Genomic DNA, 15374 nt, shown 5'->3' on the forward strand with positions numbered 1-15374 from the left:
TGATAGAGTCTGGCATTGTTGTGGCCTTGATGTGAGCAGTTTAAAATGAAATGAGCCTTTTATGCAGTGCTGCACCAGATTTTTTTGCATTTTTCTTCAGTGTGTTGAGAGATGTTTTTTTCCCTCCCTGAACTGCTCCGAAAATAGTCAGGCCAACAATAGTAAATGTTAAACATGAAAGAATTAATGGACCTACAATTGAAGACAATATAGGGGTTGGGAAGAGACTCTGATTGTGATTATTACCTCCGCCAAGCACAAGGGTGTAATAATCGGTTGATTGTGTGCAATTGAATGGTGAATAATTGTGTTTTGAAGCGAGGCAAAATGGAATTCACCACTCAAGTGAAACCAGCAAATGTGCTGTGAGTCAGTCTCAACTAGTTTGCCGTATAAACATAAGAGATTCTATTAAACTTCACCCTTTCCCACTGTTTGTAAAAGCCCAAAATCTTTCTGTGTTGCTGTTCTGCTTAAACTGAACCAACGCAGAATACCAGGAATAAAGTCGACCTGGCAAATTTCTACCTGGCGCAAACGCATAGTGATCAGCTGGCCGAATTTGAGAATTTGCGTCCAAAGTGAGCAAAGGCCTGACTTTTGGATGTCTCTGAAAGATTATCCTGAGCAATTATATTGTGGGGATGTTATGGGTGATTTTTTTTTTCTCTCCAATCTGCTCGGAAAACATTCAGTCCAATAATCGTAAATGTTAAACCTGTTCAATACCAATACTGTATCTCATCACAAATTCTTACATATGTGTTCAACGCCGAGTTTAGCTCAGCCACAGACTCTGTGACTGTGCAAGAAAAGGAAGGCTAGCCAATTAGGATGCGACCTCACACAAATAGAAGAGCAACTGGTTGTGCTGTATATATAACGTGTCTCCTAAGTCATTCAACCACATTGCAAATGACAAGAAATGATTTTTGCAGCTAAAATGTAGTTTCTAGATAAGCTACCAGTGATCGCAGCTTCTTCTATTTTCTTTTATTACTACTCTTTCATCTTCTTTGTATTTTCCGACGATCTGGATGCCCTGTTGACCCATGCTGCCTCTCATAGGTCAGTCTTGGCACTACGACAGACATCACATTTGCACATTTGGACATTTTCAGTGGCAATATTGTTGGTCATTTTACATACACCACACACTATAAAAGCGGGAAGAACACACATGCATTTTTTAAATTATTATTATTGTCATGTGTCGGGTCTCTCACATTTAAAAAATCGGTTAAGATGTTCCAAATCTAAATGTGTGTACCCTTCTTAAAACAGTGGGGGAACCTACGGCAGCATACGAAAGCATACCAACCCCATGCCACGCAATTCTAAAAACATCATAAAACCTCAGAGTACAGCTTGCAGTCTCCCGAAGGGGTTCATCGAACCGGCACCCGCTGCACTGTGGACCTTATACCACAGTGTACACATTTTCGGCTCAATATTAATAGTCCAAATGAATTGTTTGAAATGTACATATGGCATGATGTTGCCTTTGGACTTGAAAATGAAAAGGCAACCGAAAATTAGTCTTAGAATGTATTTCATCACATAAATTGATTCAGTAAATCAGGGGTGGGGAACCTATTGCACAGGGGCCATTTACGAGCGTTTGGCCCTCCATGCACTTCTAAAAACAAACAAAACACTGGAGGAACTGTTAGAAATAAACATAACGCTAACTCACAAATTGTAACAATAATTTGTTTGAGTGTTACATAATATTTTTATACATTTAGTACAATCCTTTAATGACTTTCTAAAGACTGAAATGACCGCTGATCAGAAAAAAGATCCCTAACCCTGTTTTAAAGAATGCTTCTTGTTTGTGCAGAAATTGCTGCATGAAGTCCTTCAAAGACATGTGCGCTACAATTAAATTTCTGTCTGTATTTGGTGTGGTAAAGACTACAGCTGTTAATATTTTTGTTCAAGGTTAACACAAGTGCATTTATGTGATTAAAAGGACAGATAAAACTTTGTTTTTTTTAAATTATGTAAACATTTTCAGGTTTCTTTAATTAGTTTTGTATGTGTTGCATCTGCGCTGTAAAATGTGTTTTATAAAAGTGAAAAATAGACACGTTGTTTTGTGAAAATGTGACAAAAATGTGTTTTCCATGTTGACAATAAGCTGTATAGAGAATGGATGGATGAAATTCCAAGGTTGTTTTTGAATAATTCAATATAAATTAATAAATATCAGTGGGATTTAGAGATGACTGATCCACCATTCATTATAAATGGGCATTATTACCAGGAACTCTCTGAGGTCTTTTAAGTTAGTCTTCACACAGGTACCCACATATGCACACACACACACACGGACACGTTTCTTTTGGTTATGTTAACCATGTACATTAACTACAAATTAGTGTGTGGGCTGAATGGCAAATTTATAACGTCCTAACATTTTTTGAAAATGTATTGATGTTTATTCTGTGGATGATGCTTTGCAGACTGGTTTGTGTTTGTGAAAATGACTTGGAAGGGTGACAACTATATAGAAAATCCTGTCTGCTGGGTTCACTAAAGAAGCATGAATTAAATATTACATTACAATACATGTATTAGTTTTAAGGAAGAGCGCTGCTTTTACAAAACAATAATGCTTAATTTACATATTAAAATTACATTGCAATTGTGTAATAATCTTGGATGCAATCAGGGGTGCACACAGTGGCAGTGCTACAATTTCTTGAACGGTGCCCTATGTGAGACCACCCCACCTATGTATATTTTAGATGTCACTTACACCATCATTACAGTCATTAATATAATCACTCACTTATCATTTTAACAAAATTATCGGATGACATTTGAATTGTGAAAGGCATTTCCTTACTCTACTCTTTTTATCTACCTTTGCTGACACCTTTCCAAGGCTCTTACAATGTTTAAAATAAGCAGTGGTGTAATAAACAACACTATAGATAGATAGATAGATAGATAGATAGATAGATAGATAGATAGATAGATAGATAGATAGATAGATAGATAGATAGATAGATAGATAGATAGATAGATAGATAGATATTCACACACAAACATATTAATACAAAGTACAAGTATTAGTAGAAGTCATAAAAGTACAACTAAAAATCATAGAGCACCATTGAGGTGAAAAGAAATCTCAAGCTAATATAAACAAGAGAAAACAGTCGAAAGTTGCATGTTGGTACATGGAAAATAGTAAATATAGTTTTGCTACAGTAACAGCTGTAAAATTAGTGTGAGGTGTTGAAGTATAATATTGTTGACAGTAATATATTACATAATAATACATCTAATATGTATGAAATATTAAACTACTGAGACATATTAACACGGATAATAGTATATAACGGTGTTTAATCCATATGAAAATATGGATAACATGGATTGTATTTACAGTATGTAATAATATGCTATTGTTTGCAAAGTGTCCAATAAGTATCTTATATACACAGTGGAACGTTGTTATAAAAATTTACAATAAATGGAATGAATAATTAATAGATTATCAGGACTCCTTATTGCATTCATTCAGCCGTTGTATAATAAATCCATCCATTCGCAATACTGCTTATCCTGTTCAGGGTCGCAGGGTGCCTGAGCCTATCCCAGCTGACTTCGGGCAAAAGGCGGACTGCGCCGTGGACTGGTCGCCAGTCTGTCCCAGGGGGTGTAATAAATGTATTTATATTTTTGAAATGTGTTTATCTGATTGTTTTAATTTAAATAACAACTCCAAACTATTAATAAAATGAACAATGCTATATATTTAGCATTTTTAATATAATAATTGAAAAATTAGTGGGGGATTTTATTCATTAAAAATAATAATATTTAACTTTTTTTCAATACCTGGCCCAGGTGTCCGTTTAAAAAAAAATAATAATAAAAAGATCAATGGTGGCTCTAGAGCACAAGAGTTTGCCCACCCCTGATTTAAAATGAATACATCTGAGTGAAAACATAGTATTATGACATTCGTAGAGACCTTTTTTTTTTTGTCTTGAACTAGCTCGTATAAAATTGTGTTGGTGACGTAAATGTAAATGAACCTAAACGCAGTACGTATGTCATTCCTCGCCTCGAAATGACGTAACGATACGTATCCCACAATGCTTTGCTCCTCAAACTGTGGGCGCGAATTACACCGCATACTTTGTTAAGAGTGGGCCACTGAAAGCTCATTGCCACTACAAGTAAGTACACGACACGCGTTTAAGTGGATATAAGCATTTCTGTTGTGTTGTTGATAGTTATCACTTTAAACATAGTCGGGATAGTGCCGAAGCCGTCAGCTAAAGAGATAGCCTGAGCTAACTCTGGTGACACTTCGCTCAAGCTAAATATGGCAAGCCTTCTTTACAATTAATAGCTAGACTGGATATGTGTTGGAAGATATCTGCAATCCAAATTCGCCTTGTCAAAAAGAACATAAGCCCGATATCTATGGCAAGCCTTCTTCACATGGTGGACATGTTCACATGGTGAACGACTGGTTAGCATATCCGCCTCACAGTTCTGGGGACCCAGGTTCAAATCCGGACTCGCTTGTGTGGCGTTTCCATGTTCTCGCCGTGCCTGCGTGGATTTTCTCCGGGTACTTCGGTTTCCTCCCACATTCTAAAAACATTCATGGTAAATTCATTGAAGACTCTAAATTTCCCTTAGGTGTGGATGTGAGTGCGAATGGTTGTTTGTTTATACAGTTGGTGCCCTGCGATTGGCTGGCGACCAGTTCAGGGTGTACCCCGCCTCTCGCCCAGAGTCAGCTCGGTTAGGCACCTGCACCCGCGACCCTAGTGAGGATAAGCGGTACGGAAGATGAATGAATGAATGAAACTGAATTTCAGATATCTGCAACGGCATTTCGCCTAGGACAAATTATGTCACTTTTGCCATTCATTGCGTGTGGGGTTCGTCATTACAGGGATCGAAAGTTACGGATATCACTAATGTTCTTTTTGACTAGGTAAAATTGAATTACAGATATCTTCAACATGCAAATTCAGTCATGCAGTCTTAGCAAATGCTAAGAAGGCTTGCCATAGATATCCATAACTTGATTCCTCCTTAAAGTCAAACTAGTTTGTCTCGTAAAGGGGAACCACCTCACTTTTTATATGTATAAAAATTTAGGCGAAAGCGACGACGACATCTTTTTTCAGTCTCGTCATCTGAAGGTTGCTACATTTTATGAAATATGAGTTCTAGATGACAGAGGCTTACTTAAACTCAAACCACACATAAAACACAACAGAGAGTGGAATTTTATAGAGTATTTAATGACATCTACAAGGTTTCTAGAGGGAAACACACAAAGGGGTCTAACTAAAGATAAAATAACACTAATGGTGAAAGAAAGAAACTATGGGGTTAGGGTTTAGTTGTGTGTTAAGGGTTAGACTTCAAACATAAAAACAGTCACTGAGCAATAAAAGGTTACCAGTAATGTGGTATTGCCGATAGATTTTAATTTAAATTTTTCATTTTTTTAAACAATTGTGTAAATGATGCCGAGTCCTAGCAATTTAGAGCAGTTTGAAATGACTAATAGAGCAATAGTCTGGGGCAGTGACCATTGTGCAAGTGGCTTAGAAACTTAAAAAAATTTATGCAGTTAAAATTGACTCGTAGTGTGATAATCTGGAACAATGCCAATTGTGCAAATGCTGCAGATATTTCTCAGGCACATGAGTGGCCAGTATTGGTTAACAACAGATATGCAAGTAGTGCAAAGTTGCGAGACCACTACAGTGAGTGCATCAACAATGCACAATTGGCCTGAAAGAGATGCAACCACAATCTCAAGACAAAATTGGCAGCATGTTACATGCTCTTTAGTTATTTGTTGTTATTAATACTTCATAATATGTGAAGACACTGCTCATGTTAATGATTTCTCACGATAATATGCAAGGATTTAACAAGGTAGGAAACAGATAAATATGCAGCATTCTATTTTTCATAAACGTCTTTTGCATTTTCAAATTATTCCTTGCACAATATTTGTAGCAAATCTCAGTGGGCCTCTTCGGAAATTCAAATGTCCTTACCTTTATACCACTTTCACTTAACATTTGTGGAAAATGCCATCAGGTCAAGTTTTGGTGAAAAGGTGGTTACTTTTGAGAATTGGAAAAGACAGCACTGTTTAAAATGAATTCAACTTCACTTCGCCTAATTGATGTAATCTTGCGACACCGAGTATTGCTGATGTAAGTCTGTAGTGTGACACTGCGACAAACTTCGTCTGGTCTATTGCTTTATAATGTATATTGCGGCAGTAAAGGATTATCAGAATCAGAATCCTCTTTATTTGCCAAGTATGTCCAAAAAACACACACGGAATTTGTCTCCGGTAATTGGAGCCGCTCTAGTACGACAACAGACAGTCAATTGACAGAGAACACTTTTGAGACTGACTGTTATGGGTAACATCTCCTTTCCTTTTGTAAACGATGTTAAAGGTTGCATCAAGGCATCTTTCCCAGTCATCATCTCACTCATAAAGGCATCTTTCCTAAGCCTCATCTTGCTCATAAAGCTAAAACCAGAATGCGAAGAGCCTCAATATTCTATCACCGATTAGCAATTTTTAGAAGAGCTCTGTGGGCTACTCTTGGGGGGGCCGTGAGCACCATGTTGGTGATCCTTGAAGAAAATGCTCCATGTACAGTATTTCTGACTTAGTAGCAAGGGGCAGAAATGTGTGACAGCATATGGATATCGCTAGTGCCCCTTTCCCACTGTAAATGAGTGTCAAATTGTGACATGAGACCAAATTTTATGGTACTAAAACAATCTGTGTACAAGCAACCAGCTGCAATAGAGTATTTACAACCCAGTTTTCTTCTGTCAAATGAAAAAGAAAACTCCTATATGGACTTCACTTAAAATAACAAAAAACAAAGTCAGCATGCTTGTCATTTGTTTTGTCAGGGGGAATCTTGGTGCTGAAAATGCCATTAATGGCCACAAGCAACAACAGCACAGTTCTTCAAGGTAATGCATCATCAGTACAACATTGACCTAAATAAGGTGCACAGTGCAGCAGCTCATTGCTTATGTTTGTGTCTTGAATAAATGTATTTTCCAGATGTTGTTGCCTATGTGGATGTGTGGTCTTCTGACAAGAGAGCCAACTATTCAAAAACTTTCATTCAGCAGCTACTACAAATGGGCGCTCAGGTGATGTCGGATTCAATTCCCGAAGAAAATCACTGTGAATGCTGAAAGATGCTGTTGCTGAAACAATCAAAAATGTTAAAGATATTAACTTATTTTTGATCTGTAATGTTTGTACATCACTGCATATCAGTTCACAGATCTTGTCATGCAATCAGTGGCCGTCATTGATTTTCTTTCCATGATTTGGTTTGCAGAAAACCTCCAAGATCCCGTTTGTACTGACAAGTCATAGCATTCAGAAGAAGCAGAAGTAAATTCTTTCAATGCTCAAAAGAACTGTAGTAGAACCATCAAAATCAAATAAATGCCCCTGAAATTGGTCAAATCAGAACTCAACCAAACTTCTCAGGAGAATATACCTCTAAAAGTGTCAGCCTTCATATCATCATGGTCATGCATGAAAGCATCAAATAATTAAGTCTGTGCGCTTTTCTTTGGCATTTTTTTTTTTATGCAATGTAAAAGATAGACCGCCTCCCAAGGCCTCATTTCAGTCAACATCAAAGGATTATCCTTGTGTGTCATCATAGCAGTAAAGATTTAACTTGTCCCAATATTTTTGTTCAGTAACCCTTCGTGTTGTCAGAATCAGAATCATCTTTATTTGCCAAGTATGTCCATAAAAAACACAAGGAATTTGTCTCCGGTAGTTGGAACCGCTGTAGTACGACAACAGACATTCAATTGACAGAGAACACTTTTGAGACATAAAGACATTGAGAAAAACAGTCAATAAAGGGTTGCTAGTTATCTTGTAATGCCGTTATAATTATAATTTTTTTTTGACAATTGTGCAAAAAGATGCAGAGTCCTCTAGCACTTAGAGCAGTTCGAATGACTAATCTCGCAATAGTCCGGTGCAATGACCATTGTGCAAAGGGCGGCGAGACTTCAAGGAGTGTATGCAGTTTAAAGTGGCCAGTAGTGCGATAATCTGGGACAATGTTGATTGTGGAAATGTTGCAGATACTCCTCAGTCAGTGTGCAAATGGGGCAGATGCGACTCTGGCATGAGTGGCCAGTATTGGTCAAGAACAGAAATGCAAATAGTGCAGTGTGGCGAGACTACTACAGTGAGTACACGAGTAGTATATAATTGGCCCGACAGAAATGTGACGACAAACTCGGACAAAAGAAAATTGGCAGCATGTTGCAATGGAATTGTAGGTTAGCTGTTTAAGAAGTTGATTGCAAGAGGGAAGGAGCTGTTGGAATGTCTGCTAGTTCTAGTTTGCATTGATCGGTCGCGCCAACCTGAGGGAAGGAGCCGGAAGAGCCGGTAACCGGGATGTGGAGGGTCTGAGAGGATTTTGAACGCTCTTGTCTTAGTTCTGGCAGTGTGCAAGTCCTCAAGGGTGGGTAATGGGGGTACTGACAATCCTTTCAGCAGTTTTGATTGTCTGTTGCAGTCGGAGTTTGTCCTTTTTTGTAGCAGCACCAAACCAGCCTGTGATGGAAGAACACAGGACTGATTCGATGACCGCTGTGTAGAACTGCCTCAGCAGCTACCGTGGCAGGCCCTGCTTTCTCAGAAGCCGCAGGAAGTACATCCTCTGCTGGGCCTTTTTGAGGATGGAGTTGATGTTGATCGCCCACTTCAGGTCCTGAGAGACTGTAATTCCCAGGAACTTGAAGGTCTTCACGGTTGACACAAGGCAGCTGGACAACGTGAGGGGCAGCTGTGGGGAAGGATGCCTCCTGAAGTCCACAATCATCTCTACAGTCTTGAGCGTGTTCAGCTCCAGGTTGTGTCGGCCGCACCAAAGCTCCAGCCGCTCCACTTCCTGTCGATATGCAGACTCGTCACCGTCCTTGATGAGGCCGATGACAGTGGTGTCATCTGTGTGAAACTGTCCTTTTCAAATCTGCAGTAGAAGGTATTCAAGTTGTTGGTTAGTGTGCTATTGTTCTCAGCTTGGGGGGATTGTCGCTTGTAATTGGTCAGCGATTGAAATGCATGCCAGACTGATTTAGTGTTGTTAGCGCTAAACTGTTTTTCCAACTTTGCTGCATAGTTCCTCTTTGCAACGTTAATTTCTTTAGTCAGCAGTTTTCTAGCTCGATTATATAGGGCCCTGTCCCCGCTTTGATGTGTCCTCCTTAGCTTCGCGAAGTTGCTCAAGTTTGGCAGTGAACCATGGCTTGTTGTTATTGAATGTGCGAAATGACTTTGTTGGTACACAAATCTCTTCACAGAAACTGGTACAGGATGTGACTGTGTCTGTATATTCATCCAGGCTGCCAGCTGAATTTTCAAGGACACTACAGTCTGTGCAGTCTAAACAGCTTTGAAGTTCCATCTTTGCTTCATTGGTCCACTTTTTGTCACGTGTTATTAAAATTAAGGGACAGTGTTTTGAAGTGAAATACGACTAACTCAGCAGCAGTAGTTAAATTTATTTTTACACTTGTATGTATAAATAATAGTGTTAAAATGTTGCTTAAAATTGCCTGTACAGTTCACAAAGGTTATATGGTGGTGACAGCCATGGAACAGAATTTTTCTATTTCAGATATGAACATTTGTTTTGAAATACAAACAAATGCATTGGTCCAGCGTCTGTGTTCAACCAGTGTAAATAATTTGTCTCTCAGCATTTACACAGTTATGGTGTAAGATGCACGCACAGTGAGTTTCGCACAAGAAATTGACAAGATGTTATTCTTTACAGGTAGCAAAAACATTTAATAAACAAGTCACCCATGTGGTTTTTAACAACGGTCATCCTGCCACATGGAGGAAAGCCAAAAAGAGTGATGTGAAGCTCGTCTCTGTTCTGTGGCTAGAAAGGTATGTATTATGAGTGTATTAATGACTATCATTAAACTCTCACTCGCACACTAAACTAGTATAATTTCTTTAGTGTATGTATTAATTGTATTGTTTGGACACATAATGTTGCTGAAATGATGTCCAGATGCCATGACGATGGTGTGCTGGCGGATGAAGAGTTCTATCCTGCCTTTAACGATGACAGCAATCCAGTGTTAAAGAACAGGAAAGTAAGTAAACAAACTGTAATTGATTGTCCCTGTGATTAAGTCATTTCATGTTATATATAGTTTGTGCAATTGCCAGCTGATGGCTGGCAGGAGTCATTTTCTATCCATCTGTGAAAGCTAAATCAGGTTTTTTAATTCCTTTTCTCTCGATGTTTTTATTTTGTTTTAACTTCGAATTGACTCGTTTTCCATACAAAAGCTTAATTTGCTGACCTGCCCTTCACATACATAATAACTGGTTTTAATTATTACACTTCATGTCAACCATAATATTTCTCTACTAGTTAAACCAACACTTAAGTAGACCAGGATTTGAATTTCTATTGATATCATGTTTGTGTTTGAATGGTGCAGCATCGTTGCATGCTGCCCAAAGACCGTCCAGTGAGAACGCCAGAAAATGACAGACGCATGAAGAAGAAGTTAGACAAGTTGATGAAAGACATGGCTCCCAAACAAACATTATGTAAAAAAAAAAAAAAAAAAACACTTTTTGAAGTTTTTACATTTAAGCACACTAAATAATGTAGTTTGTTTTACAAAATGTTTCTTTTCTAGTCACAGATGATTCACCTATCATTATTGATGAAGACAATGGAATCGTGTACAGCCCGACTTTTAAAAGGTCTGATTATATGGCAGAGCGCTTGAAACACATGAAAGAGAAAAATGAAAATATCTCACCCACAGGTAAATCATGTCACATTTGTGAACTGATCATTTCAAAACATTTAATCTGTTCAGCAAAAAAAAAAAAAATCACCATCATCTGCTTTTATTTTTCAGCCTCACAAATGTCTACATCATCGGGAGTGAAGCCCTCACTGGGGAACTCACCGACTGTCTTCAGTTTTTTTTGTAAATCTACCAAAAACATTCATTTATTACAGACTTCATACTGCTCTGTGTGGCCTAATTTTCTCTGATGGCTTCTAAGAAATAGTTCATTGTGGCTGAATTCATCATCCTGTTGTCTTAATTTGCCTTTTCACAATGTCACAGTGGGTGGGTGGCAAACAATCTGCTAGTGTGGGAAGTGTTGAAAGCTGTCTCCAGCCAATATTGCACTTGTATACACATAAAATTAAACCTGCAACAAATTAAAGCTCTAACATTTCCCTTCCTATAGGTAAAAACTGCGCTGAGGATTCCAATGCAACTGCTGAACTTGGTCACTCATCTGACAAGAAAAAAGTTGGTAAAGAGAGCGATACCACTGAGCAAGACAAACTTGATAAACCCCTTAGCAAAGACTTGGAAAAGCCTTGGCTCTCACCCTGCGGTGACATTTCAAAACACCTGTCCACTAGTCCTTTGAAATGTCCTGACTTTACGATCAGTGAGGAGGAAGGAAAGATGCCAAAAAAGGAAAGGATGGCTTCAGCAACAAAATCGCTAATAGAGAAACCTAAATCTGTGGGTGTAATACAAAGTCTTGTGGAGGAGGTGACATCCACTGATGGCAAGGACGCTAGCAAAAGTAGGCTGAGGTCAGAGATGCAATCCAGCAGCTCGCTTGATAAAATGCTGCAACAGACAATAGACAAGTTTGTAAAGGGGAGGCCAAATATTCAACGGGCCTTCACAGAGCTAAAGACCACGAATTCTCCTGAAGCTGTCAGCTACTCTGGTCGCATGTTGGGAGACACACTATATAATGACCAGTCATCACCACAGAACAAGGGAACACGAGGTGCACTCTCGCTCTCTGCGCTTGCACCTTCTTTTAGTTTGTCCAGCGAATCTCGCAATGTTGCTTCGAGTTCCTTTGATGATGTGTTTGATGACTTCTCAGCCAATCACTATAAGAAACCCAAGATTCCTCTCTTGCCCATTCTGCCTGACCTGACAGAGTTCAACATACCCTCTGAGTTGGACTATGTCCCAAAGAAAAGAAAACAAACGAGATCTGAAGTCGCTGCTACAGAAGCTAACGGTTCCAAGAAGAGGAAAAAAGAGGATAGTAAACGCAGTTGTGCTCCACAGTCAGTTGCAAATGTCTGTGCAGCAAAAGATGTCAAAGAGAGTCTGCCTGCTTTTGATCATCCAGATGATCCCCGAACTCTGGCTCCAATAACGCTAACAGAGAAGATGACCACCTTGGAGCTGGAAAAACAATCTGGTGTTTGTCAGTTATCTCACACTTTTCAAAGTGAGTACAAAGGGCACTAAAGCTAAGATTATGCATTGATATAAATTATATTGTACTTGAATAACAATTATACTGTACATGAATAACATCAACAAATATCTTCGACATATTCTTATTAAACATGTTAGAGGAAGTTGGTGCTTTATAATCCCTGGATCACATGTGTGAATGTTGGCAACTAATTGTCCATTCTTAGCAATACAGTTAGAATGAGATTTTATGGAATTTTTTAAAAATAAAGATGTCTTTAAATATCCCCGTGGCTATTTCCTAAAGTTTTGGGTGCTCTTCTCATAAGCATAATCTCACATTTAAGTTGCTTGTTGATGAACTGTCAAACATGTTATCTTATGTAATAGTCTTCACTTTAATATATAGTCAAAATATGACCCACTTTCACTGTTAATCCTAAACTAAATATCTTCCACAATCAGTTACCCCATGAGTAATGTTTAATAAATAATGTCCTAAAGTTGTTAGTGATTTAGCTGTGTATAAACTTTCATAATACAGTATTTATGTCAAGGTTTTTCATTTTGGATCAACTGCTTGCTTAAGTTTGGGACACAGTAATTTATTGAATGTGGCTGGGACTGCATGATACTGTGTCTGACCATTTGAAAAATGAAATTTTGAACATAATATATGAATGTCACTACATATAAATGTGGTGTCTCTTATACAGTGGTACTATACAATTTAAAGTCAGACAATGGGCACAGTCTCCTTGAATGTTTTCAGGTTTTTGCTTTGTTACCAATGTAGGCAGAGGAAGTGAACGCATGGGTGCAGCTCCTTCAACAGAGAGACCCGATGAATGCCAGGAGAAGCCCAATAAGCGCCTCTGCTCTATTTTTCAGAAAATCAGCAAAGCAAAGGTAATAACCAATTTATGTCTTTTTAAATCAGCTGTAATTCACAATTTCTATAATTTCTTGGTAAGTAGAGCAAAGCTAAGTTTAATACCTCCCATTCAGCCTGATTCACATAAAAATTACGTTAAAAGAGTGATTGCCAATTTTCATAGGCATTTTTAGGGTAATTTTTTTTAATGTTATGTATTCATCTTGCCGTCCCAAAGTGATGTAATCACGTCATCCATTGTATTCCTTGATAAAGGCAGTTTAGGATGCACACTAGCCATGTTCAGCCAGATTGAATATGTCCTTGTTACGGCTGGATCTTGCCAAGGGGCTTCTGTCTGCCTGGTTTGGGGTCTTCCTGTGTTTGCTTCTGTGATGATAAAATATAACTTCCTCATTTGTGAAATGCACCTGGCCTTTGTTTTCTTTATGCTGTAAACCTCAACATGCTACAGCTGAATAAAGTTAAATATTGCATCCTGTCCCCTGGGGGAGAAATGTTAAATGTTTAAAATGTAATCTGATCATAGCAAGGAAGCTTTTCTGTCCTGTAAAGATGTCGAGGTAACGTAACACAGGGGTCCTTCAGAGGTCAAGTGTTAAAATATATACACATCCACGCCCGCGTGTGCGCATGCACACACACACACACACACACAGAGAGACAGACAAACAAACAAACAGAGTTATTAACACTTTTGTCTGGTTTATACTGCCATAGAGTCACACATGGAAATGGATACATGACTAATTGTTTATTCTTATCTGTTGCAGTCAGTGAGAACGCTAGTCATGACGAGCATGCCTACAGAGTAAGTAGCACTTGAAAATGTATTAAAATACGCATAAGACAAATGTCATTAGCCATTTAAAGCAAGGTGTAATAATAAGTTTATCTGTCCTACTCTCTTACCGTTGTTCACTTCTAGGAAACAGAACACGGTAGTTCAGGTGGTGAAAGCACTAGGTGGCTTTTCTATCGCTAATCGAGTTTGCGAGAACACAACTCACGTGGTTTCTGGGGAATGCCGGCGGACTCTGAATATTTTGCTGGGCATTGCTCGTGGCTGCTGGATCCTCTCGTTTGAATGGGTATATTTGTTGTCAATTCACCAATCACAACATGATCAGATTCAGATCACAGACATGAATGATTGATTTAAAGTGCATTCTCAATATTCCTGAATAGATTCTGTGGTGTTTAGAGCAAAGGCAGTGGATTCCAGAGGAACCATATGAACTTTACGAGCAGTTTCCGGCAGCACAGGTGCGTTACCGGTACTAGTTTAGTTTGAGCATTCTAGTCCTGGCTTCCAAGTAGTACATTTACCGTCATTTTTCGTGTATAATGCACATTTTGTTACACCAAAAATGGTCAAAGGTCAATAGTACGCATTACACATAGGTATAGGGGAAAATGAAGAAAACTTTCACATTTTATAAATGTCGCCACCTAGAGGTTATGAGAGGTGTACAATTTCATTCTAATATAGCCACCACCACCTAGAGGTTATGAAAAAAACTTTTATTCCAATATGACAGAGGTACATATGACTGCATATATGTACAGTTGTGCTCATAAGTTTACATAGCAGAATGGCAGAATTTGTGAAATATTGTTTTTTATAAATACGACTGATGACTGAACAACAATGATCGTTAATTCTTTATGGTTATGTTTTGTTTAATGATAATGCTTTTCTGAAATGCTTGATAATTTTATTTGAATTCCATTAAGATATAAAAATAAATAAAATTAAATGTCTGTCCCCTGTCCCTTCATGTTTTCTTTAAAGAATTGTACCCATCTTACAAATTCTGCCTGGGTAAGCAAACATATGAGTACCACTGTGTGTTTTCTCATTTACTAAATAAAAGTAGGGCTGTGAATTTCAAAGAGCAAATAAATAAAAAAAAGTATTGCACGTTCAAATAAAGTGCTTAACGTCAGAATAATTCTTTGAAAATACAGATAATCATGTTTTGATCATGTGGGTAGAAGCAAAATCATGCATTGTAAAAATGCATTATACATAGGTAGAAGGGTTTTCCAGAATTTTGAGGTCAACTTTGGGGGTGCGTATTATACATGTGTGCACATTATACACGAGAAATTACGATACTCTGTAGTAACATACATGCACATGTAGGCGAATTGTTGCCCT

General features: G+C 38.2%; 1 protein-coding gene across 2 annotated transcripts in view; it reads left to right on the forward strand.

The window, feature by feature from the left end:
- The first annotated feature begins 4119 nt into the window (after positions 1 to 4119).
- mcph1 (microcephalin 1) overlaps positions 4120 to 15374 on the forward strand; it is a 33424-nt gene continuing 22169 nt past the window's right edge. The window contains exons 1-13 of one of the 2 annotated variants that reach the window (XM_061690907.1): positions 4120 to 4199; positions 6943 to 7005; positions 7100 to 7191; positions 9864 to 9982; positions 10110 to 10194; positions 10549 to 10660; positions 10753 to 10884; positions 10981 to 11052; positions 11324 to 12346; positions 13088 to 13224; positions 13984 to 14021; positions 14139 to 14301; positions 14399 to 14476. In XM_061690907.1, the coding sequence (XP_061546891.1) occupies positions 6963 to 7005; positions 7100 to 7191; positions 9864 to 9982; positions 10110 to 10194; positions 10549 to 10660; positions 10753 to 10884; positions 10981 to 11052; positions 11324 to 12346; positions 13088 to 13224; positions 13984 to 14021; positions 14139 to 14301; positions 14399 to 14476 (2094 nt within the window). In that variant the 5' untranslated portion in view covers positions 4120 to 4199; positions 6943 to 6962. The remainder of the gene's footprint in view (positions 4200 to 6942; positions 7006 to 7099; positions 7192 to 9863; positions 9983 to 10109; positions 10195 to 10548; positions 10661 to 10752; positions 10885 to 10980; positions 11053 to 11323; positions 12347 to 13087; positions 13225 to 13983; positions 14022 to 14138; positions 14302 to 14398; positions 14477 to 15374) is intronic. The other variant, XM_061690908.1, reaches the window with a different exon arrangement.

The sequence above is a fragment of the Phycodurus eques genome, chromosome 11 (assembly GCF_024500275.1).
Source record: "Phycodurus eques isolate BA_2022a chromosome 11, UOR_Pequ_1.1, whole genome shotgun sequence".
NCBI lineage: Eukaryota > Metazoa > Chordata > Actinopteri > Syngnathiformes > Syngnathidae > Phycodurus > Phycodurus eques.